General features: G+C 38.8%; 1 protein-coding gene across 12 annotated transcripts in view; it reads right to left on the bottom strand.

Moving 5' to 3' along the window:
- ROBO2 (roundabout guidance receptor 2) overlaps positions 1-17179 on the bottom strand; it is a 770916-nt gene that overhangs the window by 285561 nt on the left and 468176 nt on the right. For all 12 annotated transcript variants that reach the window (XM_086934061.1, XM_086934068.1, XM_086934067.1 and 9 more), the window contains exons 3-4: positions 11427-11584; positions 3024-3144 (exon numbers count right to left, since the gene is read on the bottom strand). In XM_086934061.1, the coding sequence (XP_086790187.1) occupies positions 3024-3144; positions 11427-11584 (279 nt within the window). The remainder of the gene's footprint in view (positions 1-3023; positions 3145-11426; positions 11585-17179) is intronic.

Here is a 17179-nt window from a genome sequence, read left to right as displayed (position 1 = left end):
CTTCTTAAGGGCCATCCGTGTGTCTGTGGCATCTAAGGCCAGTCCACAGACGTCCCAGAGGAACCAATCATGGCCAATCTCAGCAGATCCATTCCCCCAACTATTCCCCAAGGGTCAGTAGGGGGCCAGACCTTGCTGCCTATATATTTTGAACCACTTTATATACAGAAGGAAGGGTTTTACACATGCTTGTCTGTGGAAAATAGTTCTAAAATAGATATAGGATGGTAAAGATAACTGAAGTATGCAATTGGGACATATCAAAATCAGGGTGCTTTAAAGATACTGCAAATGAAGCATAAACAAACATTTCTTATTACAACTAAAGTCATAAACCAGGATAATTTTCATTGTACCACAATAGAGACTTTTATATAAGGTATAAACATTTCAAATAACCTAAACATTGTTATACATTTTTAAAGCTAAACAAGTGAAAATATGTATATTAGACATATGATGAATCTCTGTTGACATTTTAATCATCTGTCTGAAATATGTTAGAAGAAACTTGCTTGTCTATAGCGGTCGCCAGCACATAAAAAGTATGTTGATCAATAGTCTCTACTTTCCCTTAGTGGATTCACTGATTACTGATGGACTATTAATTTAAAAATATTAGAAATGGTCTTTAATGATGCAGAGCTTTACGTGCTGGCTACTAATTCATATTTCAAATATCAAAGTTTCATCAACATTCTTCAGCAAGGTTGCGGAAACCTTGATAACTATACAAGGGCCCTCTACAAAATGTCCTTCTCATTCACAGCAACATTTACTAACCTGATATACTGAGTGTAAGTCCATAAGACCACTGAGGCAAAAAGAGAATATAAAAGTATGGGTGGGTGTGAGGAGTTGGAGATAAAGTAAAATGTTGTTTGAAGCCCTTCTTTGTTTCCTTGAAAGTAGGTGAAACATGATTAGTTTATGAAGCTGTAGATACTTTGCTGTACTACATCAGCTTTGCTTCATTCTATTGGACATGTGCACAATCTGTGGCAATAGAAGCATTTGGTGTTTTTGTTTACTAACCTAAGAGGTAAGCAATTTTGTACACATTTGACATGAAGTCAATAAAGTAGCATAAGTGAAACGATGTGCCTTTTAATCCACACCGGGCATCAAATGAAGTGACTCGCCTTACCCTTTGACCTGAATGATGGGCAACTGTATATTTTTAAACAATCTTTTTTGAAAAGAAGAGGCATAAACATGTAACATGGAATCACCTATTTCAGTGAGTTAGAAAACATCACTCGGAAGTTAAAAGTACAATCAAAGGAAAGGCACTTTAGCTACATTTACATTACTTAAGTGCTTCATTAAAAACTTGGCAGGAGCCGAAAATCTACTAATTTGCCCAATTTCACTAAGGGGTGGAAACTGGCTCGCTTTTTTTGCCATTTAAGTATCACACATCAGCTCAGTACAAAATAAGTGTAACATTAATGTTATCTTTTTCCTAAAAAGGCATATGTCTTTCAGTTTTCAACTTCTGTATTAGTTTGTTCGCCAGTCAGTTAATATTAGAATCTATCCATTCAGTTCAAGGCTGAAACATGGAACACGTGGCATTTATCTAATAAGTCAATCATCAAGTGCAGGTAATAATAGGGTGTGACCTGCGTTTATAGTAGTTGCACAAGAGATGGCTATTTACGTATATATAGATGTAGTGTTTCTGCATATTCTAAAAATTAAAAAAATATCCACTTTTGATCAAAATATAAAATAAACAAACAATAGTATATAGCCTACATTTTTATAAACAGATGCATGTTCTCACTAATTTACTAGATAAAAAGAGCATTTTTACTTGGAAAGTGGGTTTTCCCACGAGATGTAATTCAAACACTGTTAGCAACATGAAGTTATTTTTCATTTATAAATATGGTAGCATTTCAATTTCTAAGGGTAACACAATTTATCATTGTAATGCAGAGCTACGGGATTTTCTGTAATGTCATGCAGCTATCCAGATATGCTTGTAACTGTAGCTGTTTTGATACTTGGTATGCTTGTATTTTTACAGCACAGTATGGCAACATGTCCATAAAATAGCACTACAGCTTGAAATCCGTTTCTTCTGTAGTTGTATCCCTATTGATTTTCCCTTGTCTATCCATGACCTTTCATCTGGAGTCTACAGCAGCATCGCTAATGGTGGATGCAAGCGACACAACTGAACAGTCTCCCACAGTAAGGTTTCCTAATGTCGGCTATTATCCAGTTACCCACTTCATGGCTTCTGGCAGGAGTTCACTTAGCTAACCTCCCTCTATATTTATTCTCCCTTGGGGGCAAATGATCTTTATGACTTGTTGCTAGCTTGTTACTGTGCATCAAAGTTTGGGGACCTGTAGGGATGTTCAGTAATTGACTATATTCTAACTCTAGAGTATCAAGATTGGAAGTAAGATTCTTTCATCTGCACTAACTACCTGCCACATCTCTGCAAGTTTGAAATAGCAGTTGAACACATTTTATTTTTGAAACACATTTGAGATGAATGCAAATGCTAACATGAAAGTGTTTTTCGCCTTTCTTCTTGAATATTTCCTTTCTTGCAGATAAATAATATTTTGCAGTCATATGTTTTGCAGGATGACAGTAGACACTTAACGTGCCACTTAGCTATACTCATCAAAAACTGTCCAAACGAAAATTTGAAAGAATGTTTAAATTCTAATTTTGTAATGAGCACGTAGTACACGCTCTGTTTAAATAAAGTTACCATTGGCAAATGTACTCATCTTCACAGCGCCCTTATTTTTAAAACACATGTTTTTCTATCAATGTAACTGAGTAACAATTGCATCATGAAACTGTTTTGTGAGAAAATAAATGATTGAGTCCCAACTAAAATGTCCCTACAGCAAGACAAAGTCAATCATTTAATTAATTTCTTGGCGTTTATGGAGTGACGCCTATAATCCTTGCAAAAATGTGCCATTCACTAAGAACTAAGTACATGGTAACTAATCTTTCTTCAAAGGAAAATGTAAGGACAGAAACAGTACCGAAAACTGTCAACTCCGCAGGATCGCTGTCTCTTTCTCCGACCATATTGGTTCCGACACAAGTATACATTCCAGCATCACTCTTTCTGGTATTGGAGATCATAAGTTTTCCACTGCGTATCTGAAATATAAAAAAAACGACTTAAAAACTTTTGAACTTTTAGACGATAACAATGCTATTTTACTTTTGCACAACTGTGCAATGGGGTAGTTGGCAGCAGCTATGATATACGTATTCAGGAATGCATGTACAATCTTGACTATAATGTTAGAGGACCCAAAATAGAATATTTACCTTTTAAGCGAAAGGAGGGACGTTTAATGCAGAAAAAATTATAAAAGCAGTACAATTCCATTCTACATGCATGAACGTGGCTCTATGGTGTGTCCAGTTGTTGCTCGGGGTTGTCAGGTTCGTCAGCGGACGGACTTCTATTAGCAGCCTTGGAGCGAGGAGAAAATCCACAAGTCCAGGTTTTGACTGTTCTGGTCTGCCAAAAGTATATGTGACCCCTTCTGGTAGCCATGATGCCGCAGAGAAGAGAACGTTTAAGCACATAGTTCCATCCAGAAGGAGGCCTGAAGTGGAAAAACCCAGAAGGGAAAATATCTTTGATGGCGATTGGAAACTCCCTGGAGAGTGATGAGGACTGGTACTGATGGTAGAAGATCAGGATTGCAGCAACGCTCAGAAGGAGCAGACAAGGCTAGTTGAATGCCAAGAACCAGGAGAATAGAAAGGTTCAGAAGGGAAAGAACAGCAGCAAGAATCACCAGCAGGAGTGAGGAGACACCAGCAAAAGTGAAGAGACTCCAGCAGAAGCAAAGATACACCAGCAGAAGCAAAGATACACCAGCGAAGCAAAGATACACCAGCAGGAGCGAAGATACACCAGCAGGAGCGAGGAGTGTTGCAATGCATGGAGAAAATGAGTTCTGCTTCTTACATATGCAAAACATGGGAAGTGACATTGAGGAAGAAGCGATGCTGCCATGATAGTTTGGGAAATCCTGACAGGAATATATGATAGAGCCTCCATGATGGATTGGTTAAATAAAGCCCTTGCCCACGAATTCTGGGAAGAAGAAACTACAGCGAAGTCCCTCAGAAGAGGAATGCATCCAGTCCACCTGAGGCAAAGAATGGCTTTCCGCAGCCTCTTGCAGGGCTCCCCAAGCTGAAGGGAAATGTTACGATATCCTGCTGGATAACACAGGATGCCAGGGAGGCAGTGGAGTGAGCCGTGGGTCAGAGCATGACCCGTTGCATGACAATGAGAAAGCAGCAACCACAATCCTTGTCAGGGTGAGACACAAGCCGAACCCTAAATTAACTTGTGTTCAACCTTCTGGTATCTGGGCACAAAGCAATTGGGCTTAACTTAGAGGCAACGTGAAAAATATTTGTGCACATAAGTGAAAACACCACACAACAAACATTGGTAATGCATTGGTTTCACCTATGTTATGAAAGAAGTACTGTTTTTATCAATTATCGTCAAAGAGAAGGACAGAGCTCCCTGACAAATAAAATGGGAGTGGAGAGGATGTGGTGCAGTGGCCAGAGCTGCTGACTCGAGAGTCGGAGATCCCAGTTCAAGTCTCAGTGGCAGCAACATCCTGTGATTCTAAGCAAATCATTTAATCTCCTGGGTGATAAATTGTTATATGATTATGCTGCACGAGTAAAAAGCGAAAAGAGGCAAAATTGCATGAAAAAATAGTTCCACCAAACTGGATGTTAATGGTATTTCGGCACCGGGAAACTGATAATTAAAGCAGCGGAGGAACAAACATTGGAAAATGCAGGAAAATATGCTACAGCCAAATTGAGCAAAAGTAAGTAGCACACACAGAAAGCAATGAGAAGCTAGTTAAGAGAGGAGTCAGGATCAAAGTCCCTTTTAAGTTTATTTTAAAAACAATAGATTTCTCAATCACAGAACAAGCTCTGTGCAAATAAAACCTAAAAAGGATCCCACACCATTTTATTAAAATAGAACTTTCTTTCATACATAAAACAAGACCAAAACAACAAATATCCTAGATTGCAGAGCATTGCGAGGGTCCGCGTCAAAGATGTGTTGCGTAACTGAAGAGATGCGTCGGTTCCAAGATGCTGCGATGAGAGGTTCAGCATCAAAGATCCAGTCAATCGGGCTTACGATGAGAAGTCTGGCGTCTAGGATGCAGCGTGCAGTTGAGGCAATGCGTTAGTTCCCAGGAGATGCGATGCAGAGTTCATTGTCAATGTCGAGGCAGCTGTCGAAAGGTGATGTGATGGCCTGCCCCAAAGATATGCTGCAGCGGTGGTTCCGATGGGGCTACAAATGTGATGCAGGTCTTTGCAACGGGATCCAATCCATACAGCAGCGGCGATGCGTCTGTTCTGCTCTGGTAAAGGCAATGCAGCCATTCCTTCTGGATCCACAGAGGCTGGCAGACCACCTTAAGTCCACTTCCAAGGGTCAAGGACTGGGGTGGCACCAGTTGGCAGGATAGAGCGCATATGGCAGAGTCCAGGTACGGGTGAAAGCTTGTTGGAAGTCTGTTGCGTCCCTGAGGTCAGCGAACTAACCCTTAGAGTCACTCTGGGTTCTGAGTTCAAGAGATGCAGATCCAGTCCTCACCCAGTCAAGAAGGCAGCAGGTCAGCACAACAGGGCATCAGTCTTTCAGAGCAGTAATCCAACTGAATGGCAATCCTTTCTGGAGTGCAGCAGTCCATCTTTATGGCAGAGCATCCATAGGTCCAGATGTGTACAGCAAAGTTGGTGTCTGAGGTCCAGTATTTATACCCAGTTGAGTGTTTGAAGTGGGAAGAAGTTTCTAGAAGCATTCCTTTGACATTCACAGGTACCCTGCCTTCCTGGCCCTAGCACCAACCTAAATACAGGGTTTTTGCAGCCCTTCACATGGCGCCAGGAGACAGTCTATTCAAGTGTTGGTTGGGTCCAGCTCCTCTCTCTCATCCTGCCAGTGAAGGCCCATCCATTCATACCTAAACTCCCAATTGTGTGCGGCTGTCTAGGAGGCATACACAAAGCCTGCCAACTACACCTAGTCATGCAACCCAGAGAGAAGCTGCAGGCACCAAATGGCTAAGGAAGGAAAATGCCAGCTTTCTAAAAGTCAAGAAACTGTGATAAACTCAGTCTGTAATTATTCAATAAACATCTTTTGATGAGATATTTAATTAACCTAATCTGATTTTCATTTATAACTTTTTCATATTTTTATTCATTTTTCAAACACTTTACCATATCATTAAGACAACAATTCTGTGTCAGGCCCATTATTTACAAACCAAGCTAAGTAAACTTATCATTTACTAGAATTCAAGTATTGCAAAGGAAATGTAAATCAAATACATTGTCTACTATGGGAAGAGTAAATGAATTTGGTGCTTGGGACATAGTTCACAAATATTGTAGCATATTGTATTACTGCGGTGCTCAAAAGAGAAGGGAGGTTATTCCTACATCCCTAACCCAGAGGTAAACTGCCTGAGAACAGGTCTAATAGCACATGCAATGATATACAGACACAAATAAGAGTCATCCAATATCCCTTTGTTTTCCAATCTTTGTTTGAAATAATAAGTGTATTTGATTTACTTGAGAACTGGTCTCCTAGCACACACAATGATATATAAACATAAATAAGTGTCATCCAATTGTCCTTTTGTTCTCCAATCTTTTCTTTAATTGGATTCAGATTCCTCTGCCAGACGACATCTGTTTCGTCAATGGGTGTGTCACCCTACAACTTCCTTCCGGCTGTACTCCACATTATCGCTCTTAAGTTAAGTCAGCATGTGCGTCCACCTCGCGTTTGAGTTAGAGGTTGTGGATACTCAGGCCCGTACACTAGTGCAGGCAATACATAGTGTGATATTCCTGTATGCCTATGCCGAAGATTGAACAACACTGCCCTTTCCTTTAAAATAAACAAATGTATATGACTTGACGACTTAACATAAGAGTGAGACTTTCTTCTGTGGGAGTAGATCATGAACGGTTGGTGGCTCCTTGTTATTTCTGTGAAAAATAATAGTTTAAGGTGTTGGCCAAGTGTATTTGATCCAATTTAAATGTTTCTATGATGTTGTTCGTATAAGTACTTGTTGAGACATGCGCTAATCCCGTTAATTCTCATCAACAGTTTTCTGGCTTAAAAAGCTGATCGCAATTGTTTTTCTGATCTCCAAAATGCGTCCTTGAGAGCTTCTTTGCATGTGCTGTTTTTGCACACAATGCATGACCGCTTACAAATAAGCTTTGCTTACAATGTTGCAAGATCAGTGCACTGATCAAGAAAAAGAAACATTGTTCTGTGAAGGTCTATGATTCATAACCACTGAGACTCAAGTTCATTGCCTTATTCTAGACGAAATAGTTCCAAATAAGCACAAAGCTCACAATGTACCAAACAGACCGATGGGAAGCATACTGGTGAAATTGGCCCCACATACCTTCGCAAAAATGTAGCTTTAATATCTATTGTTGATTTGCGGCTTTCTATACATTGTAAACAGACTGTTATATAAGAACAAAATTATAGCCACTCCGTCATACAGTCGCAGGGCCATATAGGCAGGTGAGAACAGCGCATGCTAGCAGCTCTCAATGATGCATTTTGGTGAGCAGCAAACAATCGCAATTAGCTTTTTAAGGCAAAAAACTGTAGATGAAAATTAAATAGATTAGTGTGAGTCTCAACAAGTATTTATACGAGCAACACCAAAGAAAAAGAATAATCGGTTTAAATACACTTGGATAGACCCTTATACGATTATCTTTCACAGAAATAACAAGGAGGCACCAACTGTACCATGATCTGCTCACAAAGCAAAAAGCATTGAGCAATATTTGCTAACAACACAACAGAAATAAGCCCAAGGAGAGTTGAAGAGAAATCAGCTCTCCAAAATTCAAAGTAATTACAGTCCAGATAAAGTAATAAAACAAACTAATATTCACTTTATTTATCATTACACAGAACCAACCAGTCAGGGTTCTGATGAAAACCCTAAACTAACTGAGGTTCAAAACGCATCAACGACTTAACCTGCGGAGTTGCTACACCTAATGTGAGAACCTAATGTAGCAACCTTGCAAGAGACATTAGCAGCCTACGCTAACAGAGTGTTTTCATAACCCCCATGGGACATTTAAAATTAGAGGTCAACCATAAGATTAATAATAGAAACCTCAACATTTTAAAACCATAAGACTGGTATAAGCTTTATTTTGAAATTTTTAAAGTTTGACACTGTTTGATACATGTTTAAAATAACAAATGTATTTCATTTAGGTTTCCTTTGCAATACTTGATTTTAGTAAATGATAGGTTTACTTAGATTGGGCTGTAAATAATGGGCCCGATACAGAAATGTTGTCATACTTATATGGTAAAGTGTTTGTAAAATGCATATTAATAGGAATAAGTCTTACTTGAAAATCAGATTAAGTTACTTAAATTACTTGATCTCGACAAAAGGTGTTTATTGAATAATTACAGATTGTGTTTATGTCAGTTTCTTGATTATTACAGCAGATCAACCCAGCTGATTAAAAGGCCCAACCCCCTTGTACGTGAGCTTTCTAAAAGTGGCATTTGCAAAACTGTCATTTAAAATCCAACTTCACCATAATTTAGGATTTTTCATTACTATTCCAGAGACACCAAAAATGTACTGGTTACCTGTTCCCATTTGTAAATTACAGCTATAAATATCATAAGGTAACCCCAAAGTTAGCTCATGGGAGAGATAGGCTTTTTAGTATTTTTCACTACCAGGAAATGTAAAACTTAAAATTACATGTGCTACTTTTCAAATCCATTTCACCCTGCAATTTGGGCTGTCCAGTATCTACCTTAGGAGTGACTTGTATGTATTAAAAAGGAAGGTTTGGGACTGGCAAAAGGTTTACTGTGTCAGGTCGAAATGGCAGTTTAAACTGAGCACACACAGGCTGAAATGGTAGGCCTGAGATATGCTTAAAGTGCTACTTAAGTGGGTGGCACAATCAGTACTACAGGCCCACTAATAACATTTAATATACGAGCCATGTGCACAGTCACTGCCACTTTACTAGGGACTTACAAGTAAATTAAATGTCAGTTTGGTATAAGCCCATCTAACATGTTTTAGGGATAGAGTAAAAGCATTTTAGCACGGGTTAGCATTTGTAAAGTGCAGAAAGTCATAAGGCCAGCAAAAATGAAGGGGGAAACCACGCCATGTCTAACACTTTGCAAAGATGATGGAGCAACAGGATACCCTTCATTTGCAAAGCTTCTGCTACTGTATGTAGAATGGCAGGTCCCGCATTTGAAAGTAAAAGTTGAGAAATCTGAAGAGGAAATAAGGACGGGGAACCCAGGAAGCTATCATAACTAATGAATTGATGAAAAATATATAGCATCTAAAAATGTAATTAAATATCATTCAAGCAAGCACTACATAAAGGCATTGTATATTGCCAGGTCAAGCCTGAAACACGTGGAATTCATAAAATAAGGTAATTGAAACAAAAAAACATTATCCAAAAATGAATTCAAGCATCAGATCCAGATGATAAATAGTGTCTTAGTTCCTCACTACTGAAGGGTCACTGTTTAGCTTTGCATGGGGGCCTGAATATATCCTTCTTTTTAATTGGAGGAACACGGGCGAGAGAGACTAGGCAGTAATGATTGACCTCGTTTTTGATGCCACTGAATCAGTGTATCTCTTCATAACTGCAGTGTAACAAGAGTCCAATACCCAATGATGGACCTCTTTTTGTGGCTGTATGTGCAGTAAGATCCGACTTATGCTAGAATAGGTTAACCGGTTTTCAAACACCCAATATACTAGGATGGGAGTTTTTATTAATAATATCTAAAATTTCATTTTAAAATAAATTCTCCAGTACCAGAGACTGTCAATTCTTAGATGGCTTTACCAAGCATTAAGATGTCTGCCATGGACTTCAAAACTTGAGATGAGTTGACAATTTCCTACCAAACTTTTCAGCAAACCATGAAGAGTAGTCCATTTTAGGAAAATCTGAGGCTTTCAGTAGACCACACAATAGTATTGTATGTGAGTTTGTTTTTCCAAGTTTCGCTTGGTACACATTTTTTTTAAATACAAACCGGAGAGCAGATCTAAGAACCAACTCTGTTTCCCAAACCTACAGTCCGAATGAAAACATCCATCACAAGAAAGTATATTGCATACAGGGTTTTAAGTGGGATTAAAAAGTCTGGGGGTCTTTTAAAGGAGCATGGCCAATGTAATTAAGTGCGTGGCTTAAATGCACGTAACCTTAAATCTGTGCTTAGCATAGAGTACCACCCGACCTGTATTTTGATGTTTCGGTCATTGCCTCCAAGTAACGTCATACCTTATCAGGACTATTGAATTTGTTAAGGATTGTTAGTTGCTTAAGATAAATAAGCAGTAACTATGGCTTGTATATAATATTGAAAAAGTTTTCACTTAAAGCCCTGGTGACACCATGACAATGTTGCTGCTCCTGTGTTTTAAAAAGAGAAGGGAAATCCAAAGAGAAAATGACTCTTTAAAGGATTTCCCTTCCCCTAATACGCTCCCCTGGCATGACGTCATGCTGTCACTTTTCCACTAGTGAGCAGTGTGAGCACGCGCACATCGATGTGTCTGCTGTCACTGCAGTCGGGAAAAAAGAGGACCGCCTGTGCCAGGGCACAAAACAGAGCCCGAAAGAGACCCGTTTTGAGGCCCTTTTTTAAAAACTGCCGGTGCTCAGACCCTGTGAGACCCTGCCCACTTAAAGCCCAGCTTGCATACATGTTTCGATTGAATAAGACCACTTTTCTTTTGTTTGAAATATCAGATAATCTTAAAGAGTCGTATTTATTAAAACTGCTAAATATTGTAAATCATGCAAAGGATCCTGAAGAAAACAGAGCAGCATTATGTCACAAATTCTTCATTGTGAAGACATGCTTGATAGTACTTCTTATAACCCTTGGATTTCCTAAGATTTTTATCTTAAACACAGCATTGATAACTTGCTTAACATGTTAAAGAAGACAACTACATTTGATTTTCCATAACCTTTTCATTTGTATGTTCTAAGGAACTACTTTTAACACAATTAAGTGCATGCGTTTTGTTTAAGAAACAATTAAAATGGGAAAATTGTAGTGAATGCTTAACTTACGTCAGGAACGGCCAGACTCATGGCAGATAATTTGCCTAACCACTGAATGTTACTGAGTTAAAATTATCCTGCATTGTACATGAATGTGTCTTTTACATGAATCCTGAGATTAATTGTACCACTGTAAACCCATACAGGGCACTTCTGCAATAAACCATCAACTAATATCAAATTAACCGCTAGAAAAAAGTTCTTGCTTCACTTACACTTATTCGCTCCTCTCTGTCATCTATACGAACTTTGTCTTTCTTCCAGTAGATTGTCGGTTCAGGATGTCCTCGAGGTGGCTGGCACTCAAGAATTGCAGGTTCCCCTGCTGCCACAACCACATCTGTAGGATTTTGCCGGAAGTCGTCACGAAGTACTAAAAAGAAATATGAAAAAGTGCTTTGTAAATACAAGGGTCAGCAACATTTTCTAAAGTATAGCTTGTTACTGTACAATCTACATTTAATTGTATATGTGTTTTCCTAACAAATGCCGTAGGACAGATGCTTGATTTTCAAAGGGAAGAAGGCGAATGGACTAAAGGGCATTATATAGAGGAAACCCCAAACAGAATACATGCTTCCTCCTAAATGAGTGGTCCCTGAGAAGATGTTTTTTTTTAAGTAGTCAATAAGAACATTTGATGATGGTCTACAAAAAAAAATTATACTCATTCCAGGACATAGTTTTATCTAAATTGCATGGAGGTTGGCAGAGTAGCACTGCAGTTTGAATAGTTTGTTTCTGGGTATAAGGCATACTAAAAGAAATGGGCTCACATGAAACAGCCGATCAAGAACCCAAAAGCATTTTGGGCCATATGTATAATTCAAAACTGCGATTGCCAACGCTGAAATTCGCAGAATTTCTGCTTTTGTGATCGCAATTTAGCTAAGTGGAATGTATGAATGGAAAACATCCTTGCAAAATAAGGAATAGCAAATTTGCGATTCCCTACTTTGCTATTGCATTTAAGGAATCGCAAATTGCGATTCCTTAAATGCAATGTAAGAGGCCCAGAAAAAGTGCAATTTGGCCATTAGGAATCGGAATTTGCCACCAACTTCAAGTTGGTGGTAGTTTGTGATTTCTTTGAAAAATGCACTTTTTTTGCATTTTCCAAAGTCCCATGTGGTGCACATACATGCCCTTAGGGCATGTGTGTGTGCCACATGTACACACATGCACATTTCAGGGATGCAACAGGGTGTGCTTTTGACACCCTGGCACCCTTGAAATTGCATTCTTAATTTGCAAGTCTATAATTGAGAATCGCAAATTGAGAATATCTTCCCATTCATTCCTTTGGGCCTCTAGGCCAATAGGAATGAATAGGGAGGTATTCCTTAATTCCATCTGTAGGATTTTGCCGGATGTCGTCACGAAGTAATAAAAAGAAATATGAAAAAGTGCTTTGTAAATACAAGGGTCAGCAAAATTTTCTAAAGTATAGCTTGTTACTGTACAACCTACATATCATTGTAAATGTGTTTTCCTAACAAATGACGTAGGACAGATGATTGATTTTTAATGGGAAGAAGGCGAATGGTCTAAAGGGCATTGTATAGAGGAAACCCCAAACAGAATACATGTTTCCTCCTAAATTAGTGGTCCCTGAGAAGATGCTTTTTTTATAAGTAGTCAATAAGAACATTTGATGATGGTCTACACAAAAAAATTATACTCATTCCAGGACATAGTTTTGTCTAAATTGCATGGAGGTTGGCAGATTAGCACTGTAGTTTGAATAGTTTGTTTCTGGGTATAAGGCATACTAAAAGAAATGGGCTCACATGAAACAGCCGATCAAGAACCCAAAAGCATTTTGGGCCATATGTATAATTCAAAACTGGGATTGCAAATGCTGAAATTCGCAGAATTTCTGCGTTTTTGATCGCAATTTAGCTAAGTGGAATGTATGAATGGAAAACAGCCTTGCAAAATAAGGAATAGCAAATTTGCAATTCCATATTTTGCTATTGCATTTAAGGAATCGCAAATTGCGATTCCTTAAATGTAATGTAAGAGGCCCAGAAAAAGTGCAATTCGACCATAAGGAATCGCAAATTGCCACCAACTTCAAGTTGGTGGTAATTTGTGATTTCTTTGAAAAATTCACTTTTTTGCATTTTTCAAAGTGCCATGTGGCGCACATACATGCTCTTAGGGCATGTGTGTGTGCCACATGTGCACACATACACATTTCAGGGTTGCAACAGGGTGTACTTTTGACACCCTGGCACCCATGAAATTGCATTCTCAAATTGCAATTCTCTAATTGAGAATCGCAAATTGAGAATATCTTCCCATTCATTCCTATGGGCCTCAAGGCCCATAGGAATGAATAGGGAGGTACTCCTTAGTTGCGAATCACAATTTGCAATTAAGGAATGTGTAGGATTCGCAATATTATTCGCAAATCCTACATACATACCATTTTGCGAATCTCAAATAGCGATTCGCAATAATACACTATTTGAGAATCGCAAAACCAACGTTTGATACAGATGGCCCTTAGCTCGAACAAGTAATGAGGAAGTCTGAACAAGAACCATTTGCACTTGGAATTGAAGATTTCTCCTTAGCAGTCAGAAGTTACCCTACATGCTTTAATAGATTTTGGAAATGGACCAAATTGTCTGTATGAGGACGTTAGCATTTACAGTGTGATGTGACCAAAACACAGCATTTGTGATAAAGTCAACCCCTCTATAGTGCTTCTACACGACTTCCTGGTGCAGCGCATCATCATTACCACACATACTATTATGCAACTGACCTGCATACTGTTCCATCATTACCTTCTAGCTTGGAATGTGCTAACCATGATGATGCAATGTTTGGGTGAGACACATTCATAGACTTCACTTATTCAGTATTATAGGTTATGCCTATTTTTACCTTGATGGTGCCTTTGATCTCAGCCTTCCAGGGTATTGATGTTGCCGAAACATTATTTAATTTATACCACATTCGCTCCAAGCTATAGCAACTGTGGTAATATGACCCACTGGCACAGTTACTGTTGTATCTTTGCAAGAGACACAATCTTTAAAGCTTTTTCCCTTGATTGCATGGAGTTGGGACTAGCTGCTTTATCGTACAATCAGCAAAGCCTGGCTTGCATTTTGAGTGAGGACTAAAACATTACAGAAAAGCCTGCTGCTGGGTAAAAACACAATAAAATGTCACTTTGGGTATACAATGCATCAATGGGATAAATAATATAATGTGTGATGATTCAGTGCACCTTTGAGTGGTTGCGCGTAACACCAAACAGCCAGTAGCATCAAGCCAGAGAGAAATACCCCTGGTTGGAACCAAAGCCCACTCTATGCATATTTTAAGGAACTAAATGTGAGTAGACTGATGTGATGTGTTGTCAAGTCAGGCATGATAATTGACACAATTAAGATCATTATTACCAAGATCTTCATATTCGTCTGTATTTCCCTCATATCCTATACCCAACCCATGTTTGTAAGGTGGGGTTGGTATACAAACAATAGGTGTAACCTTCACAATTTCATACTAAGGGCAACAGCCATTTAATATTAAAAGGCAACAGATACACGTAAAAGTGGAATGTGCTATAGGACCACATAAAAATGATCTATTGTATGCTCGAGCTACTGGATTTGTTTGAATTGATGTTCATCCTACTGTTCCTTAAACACAGCCATTGACAACAAGTACCGTGTAATTGTCAGCAAGTTCTTGAACAGAGCAATAATGCATTTACTGGCGCAGACGTGCTCTTCGGCATACAGAATTTAGACAAACCTCTTGAATTATCTCACCTATGTGGCTTAAACATGCTACTAAAATGGAGGCATAAAGGCAATAAAATGGCAGCACCTGCGAAAACATGGCCGCATTCAGACACCCTTCTAGTTGATGCCGAGTCCTGGTGAGAAAAATGTGAAATTTACCTCCATATTTAAAAGGTAAAAATGCATGTAAAGGAATCTACGGATTGGTAATGATGCTCCAGGCATGGCGGGACAGCAGAAATATTCTTGTCTCACAATAATACCCCTAATCCTACTTCCCAGTACAACATCTCTGAGGCTCGAAAAATCTTTATAGGATTAACATTTACATGATGATTACAAATAACCATCTGTCTGCTGCTAGTCTTCCAATCTGGTTCATGTCCCCGGAGCCCCCATTGGATGGTCTGAGCAGCTAAGCTGGAAGCAAGATTTGGAGGGCTGTCAAGAGGCTGAGAGTAATTGCATTATTTTCCCACTAGCACACGGTTCGAAAAAAATAACACAATGAACATCTGAAGAGAAAAACGCGGTGCATTATTATATACCTTGCACGTGGAATGCTACAGACAAGAACACCAGCTACACCTGTCAGACTGGTCCATGGGTGCAGAGCAATATTCCCCCTTGTGTAGCGTTAAGACTTTCATATTCTGAGCCAGAGCCAACTTTATTAGTATTTGAGCTGCAAGATCAAACTATAGGACTTTATAAGTGCAAAAGCCTAGTAGTGTTATTTGTCATTGACTAGGCCTGGTCTGGTAGCTTAGTGGATTAACACATCTGCTTCAGGGAGCTGTGTTTGACCCCAAAGGCACAGATTTTATTCTTGTCAGGCTTACTCAGACTTTCATCTTGGCAAGGTCGATAAGATGAGTGCCAGTGAGTTGGGTAACAATAAAACACCTGCTATGTGTTAATAGTGCCGAGAGCCCTTCTACGTGGTAAATGCGTGCTATGAAAATACATATTTAGTGGTATGTTAAAATCTCTCACCTGGTTCAGCTTTCTAGTTCTTTATTTTAACATCATATTTATTACCATTTTGTGTTAAGGAGACATGTACATACTGTAATTCTTCTGCATATCATATCCTTACATAGTATTTTCTGACCAAGATCATTGTAGGTATTATATTGGCATTTGCTCCAGGAGACATTATACACATACTGTAGTTCTGGTCCTACTATACAGACGTATGCTAATTTGTACATTCAAATGATCCAAGCTTACAGACAGTGGCAGTAACCTTTTAGCTGTCCTTCATTACCATGCCAATAAATGAAAACGTGTAACATTAGAATCTATTAAAACGAACTAAAACTAAATAATCGGCTGGGGACCAGGCAAGTTAGCATGTTTGAAGAACTAATACCTATACGTTCATCTTTCTAGGTCTTGTCCCACTTTCCATTACAAAGGGATTTACTGACAACAAACCGTAAATAACACAAAAGTTAGCCAGAGGAAAAAAATGTTGGCACAAAATTCATGAAAATAATGACGCTTTCCTACAAAAAAAGCTTGTTTGTTTTGGCGCCAAAACGTTCTAGAATTTCTCACACGTGGGAAAGCGTTTTGAGTGACCGTGGACAGTGTGTATTATTAACTGACTCTTAAAAGTCATGATTTCCCGCAGAAAACAAAAAGCATACAAGTGGCTGACCTTCATATATTTTTTTAAGTTTCCAAGACAAATTTGTGAAAGTGTCCAGAAAGAAAATTTTCACATTTTACACATTTCTCGCAGCAATTGATTTAAAGAGAACAAACCATTACAACCCACGCCATTTCTGCAATTACGTCTTTTCCACACAGACTGTGTGCATCGTGCACATCCCAGAGAGAAGTCCTTGTGAGATGTCCTTATAGCTCTAAAAATCTCCATACGTTACATATATTTTTCAGGTTTCTACGGAAATCAATGTAGTGTCATCTATTCCTACAATATCACAACTACCCCTCCTCCATACCATCTCCTCCCTCCTAATGAATTCTGAATGCTGCATTTAACATTCAGCAATCTCATTACCTATCTGCTATAAATCCTCAAAAGCATCACTGTGTTTTGACAGCCAACCAAGGGGAGAAGAAGCAATAAGCAAAGCCAGTTTTTTTATGAATGCAAATTTCCAAAAGACCACATTTAAATGAATTTTGAAATCCAAGGCTGAACATGTGACACCCATTGTAAAGAG

This window comes from Lissotriton vulgaris, chromosome 8, assembly GCF_964263255.1.
Source record: "Lissotriton vulgaris chromosome 8, aLisVul1.2, whole genome shotgun sequence".
NCBI classification, from domain to species: Eukaryota; Metazoa; Chordata; class Amphibia; order Caudata; family Salamandridae; genus Lissotriton; species Lissotriton vulgaris.
Note: the sequence above shows the minus strand (reverse complement) of the source record. Positions and strands in the feature narration are given on the sequence as shown.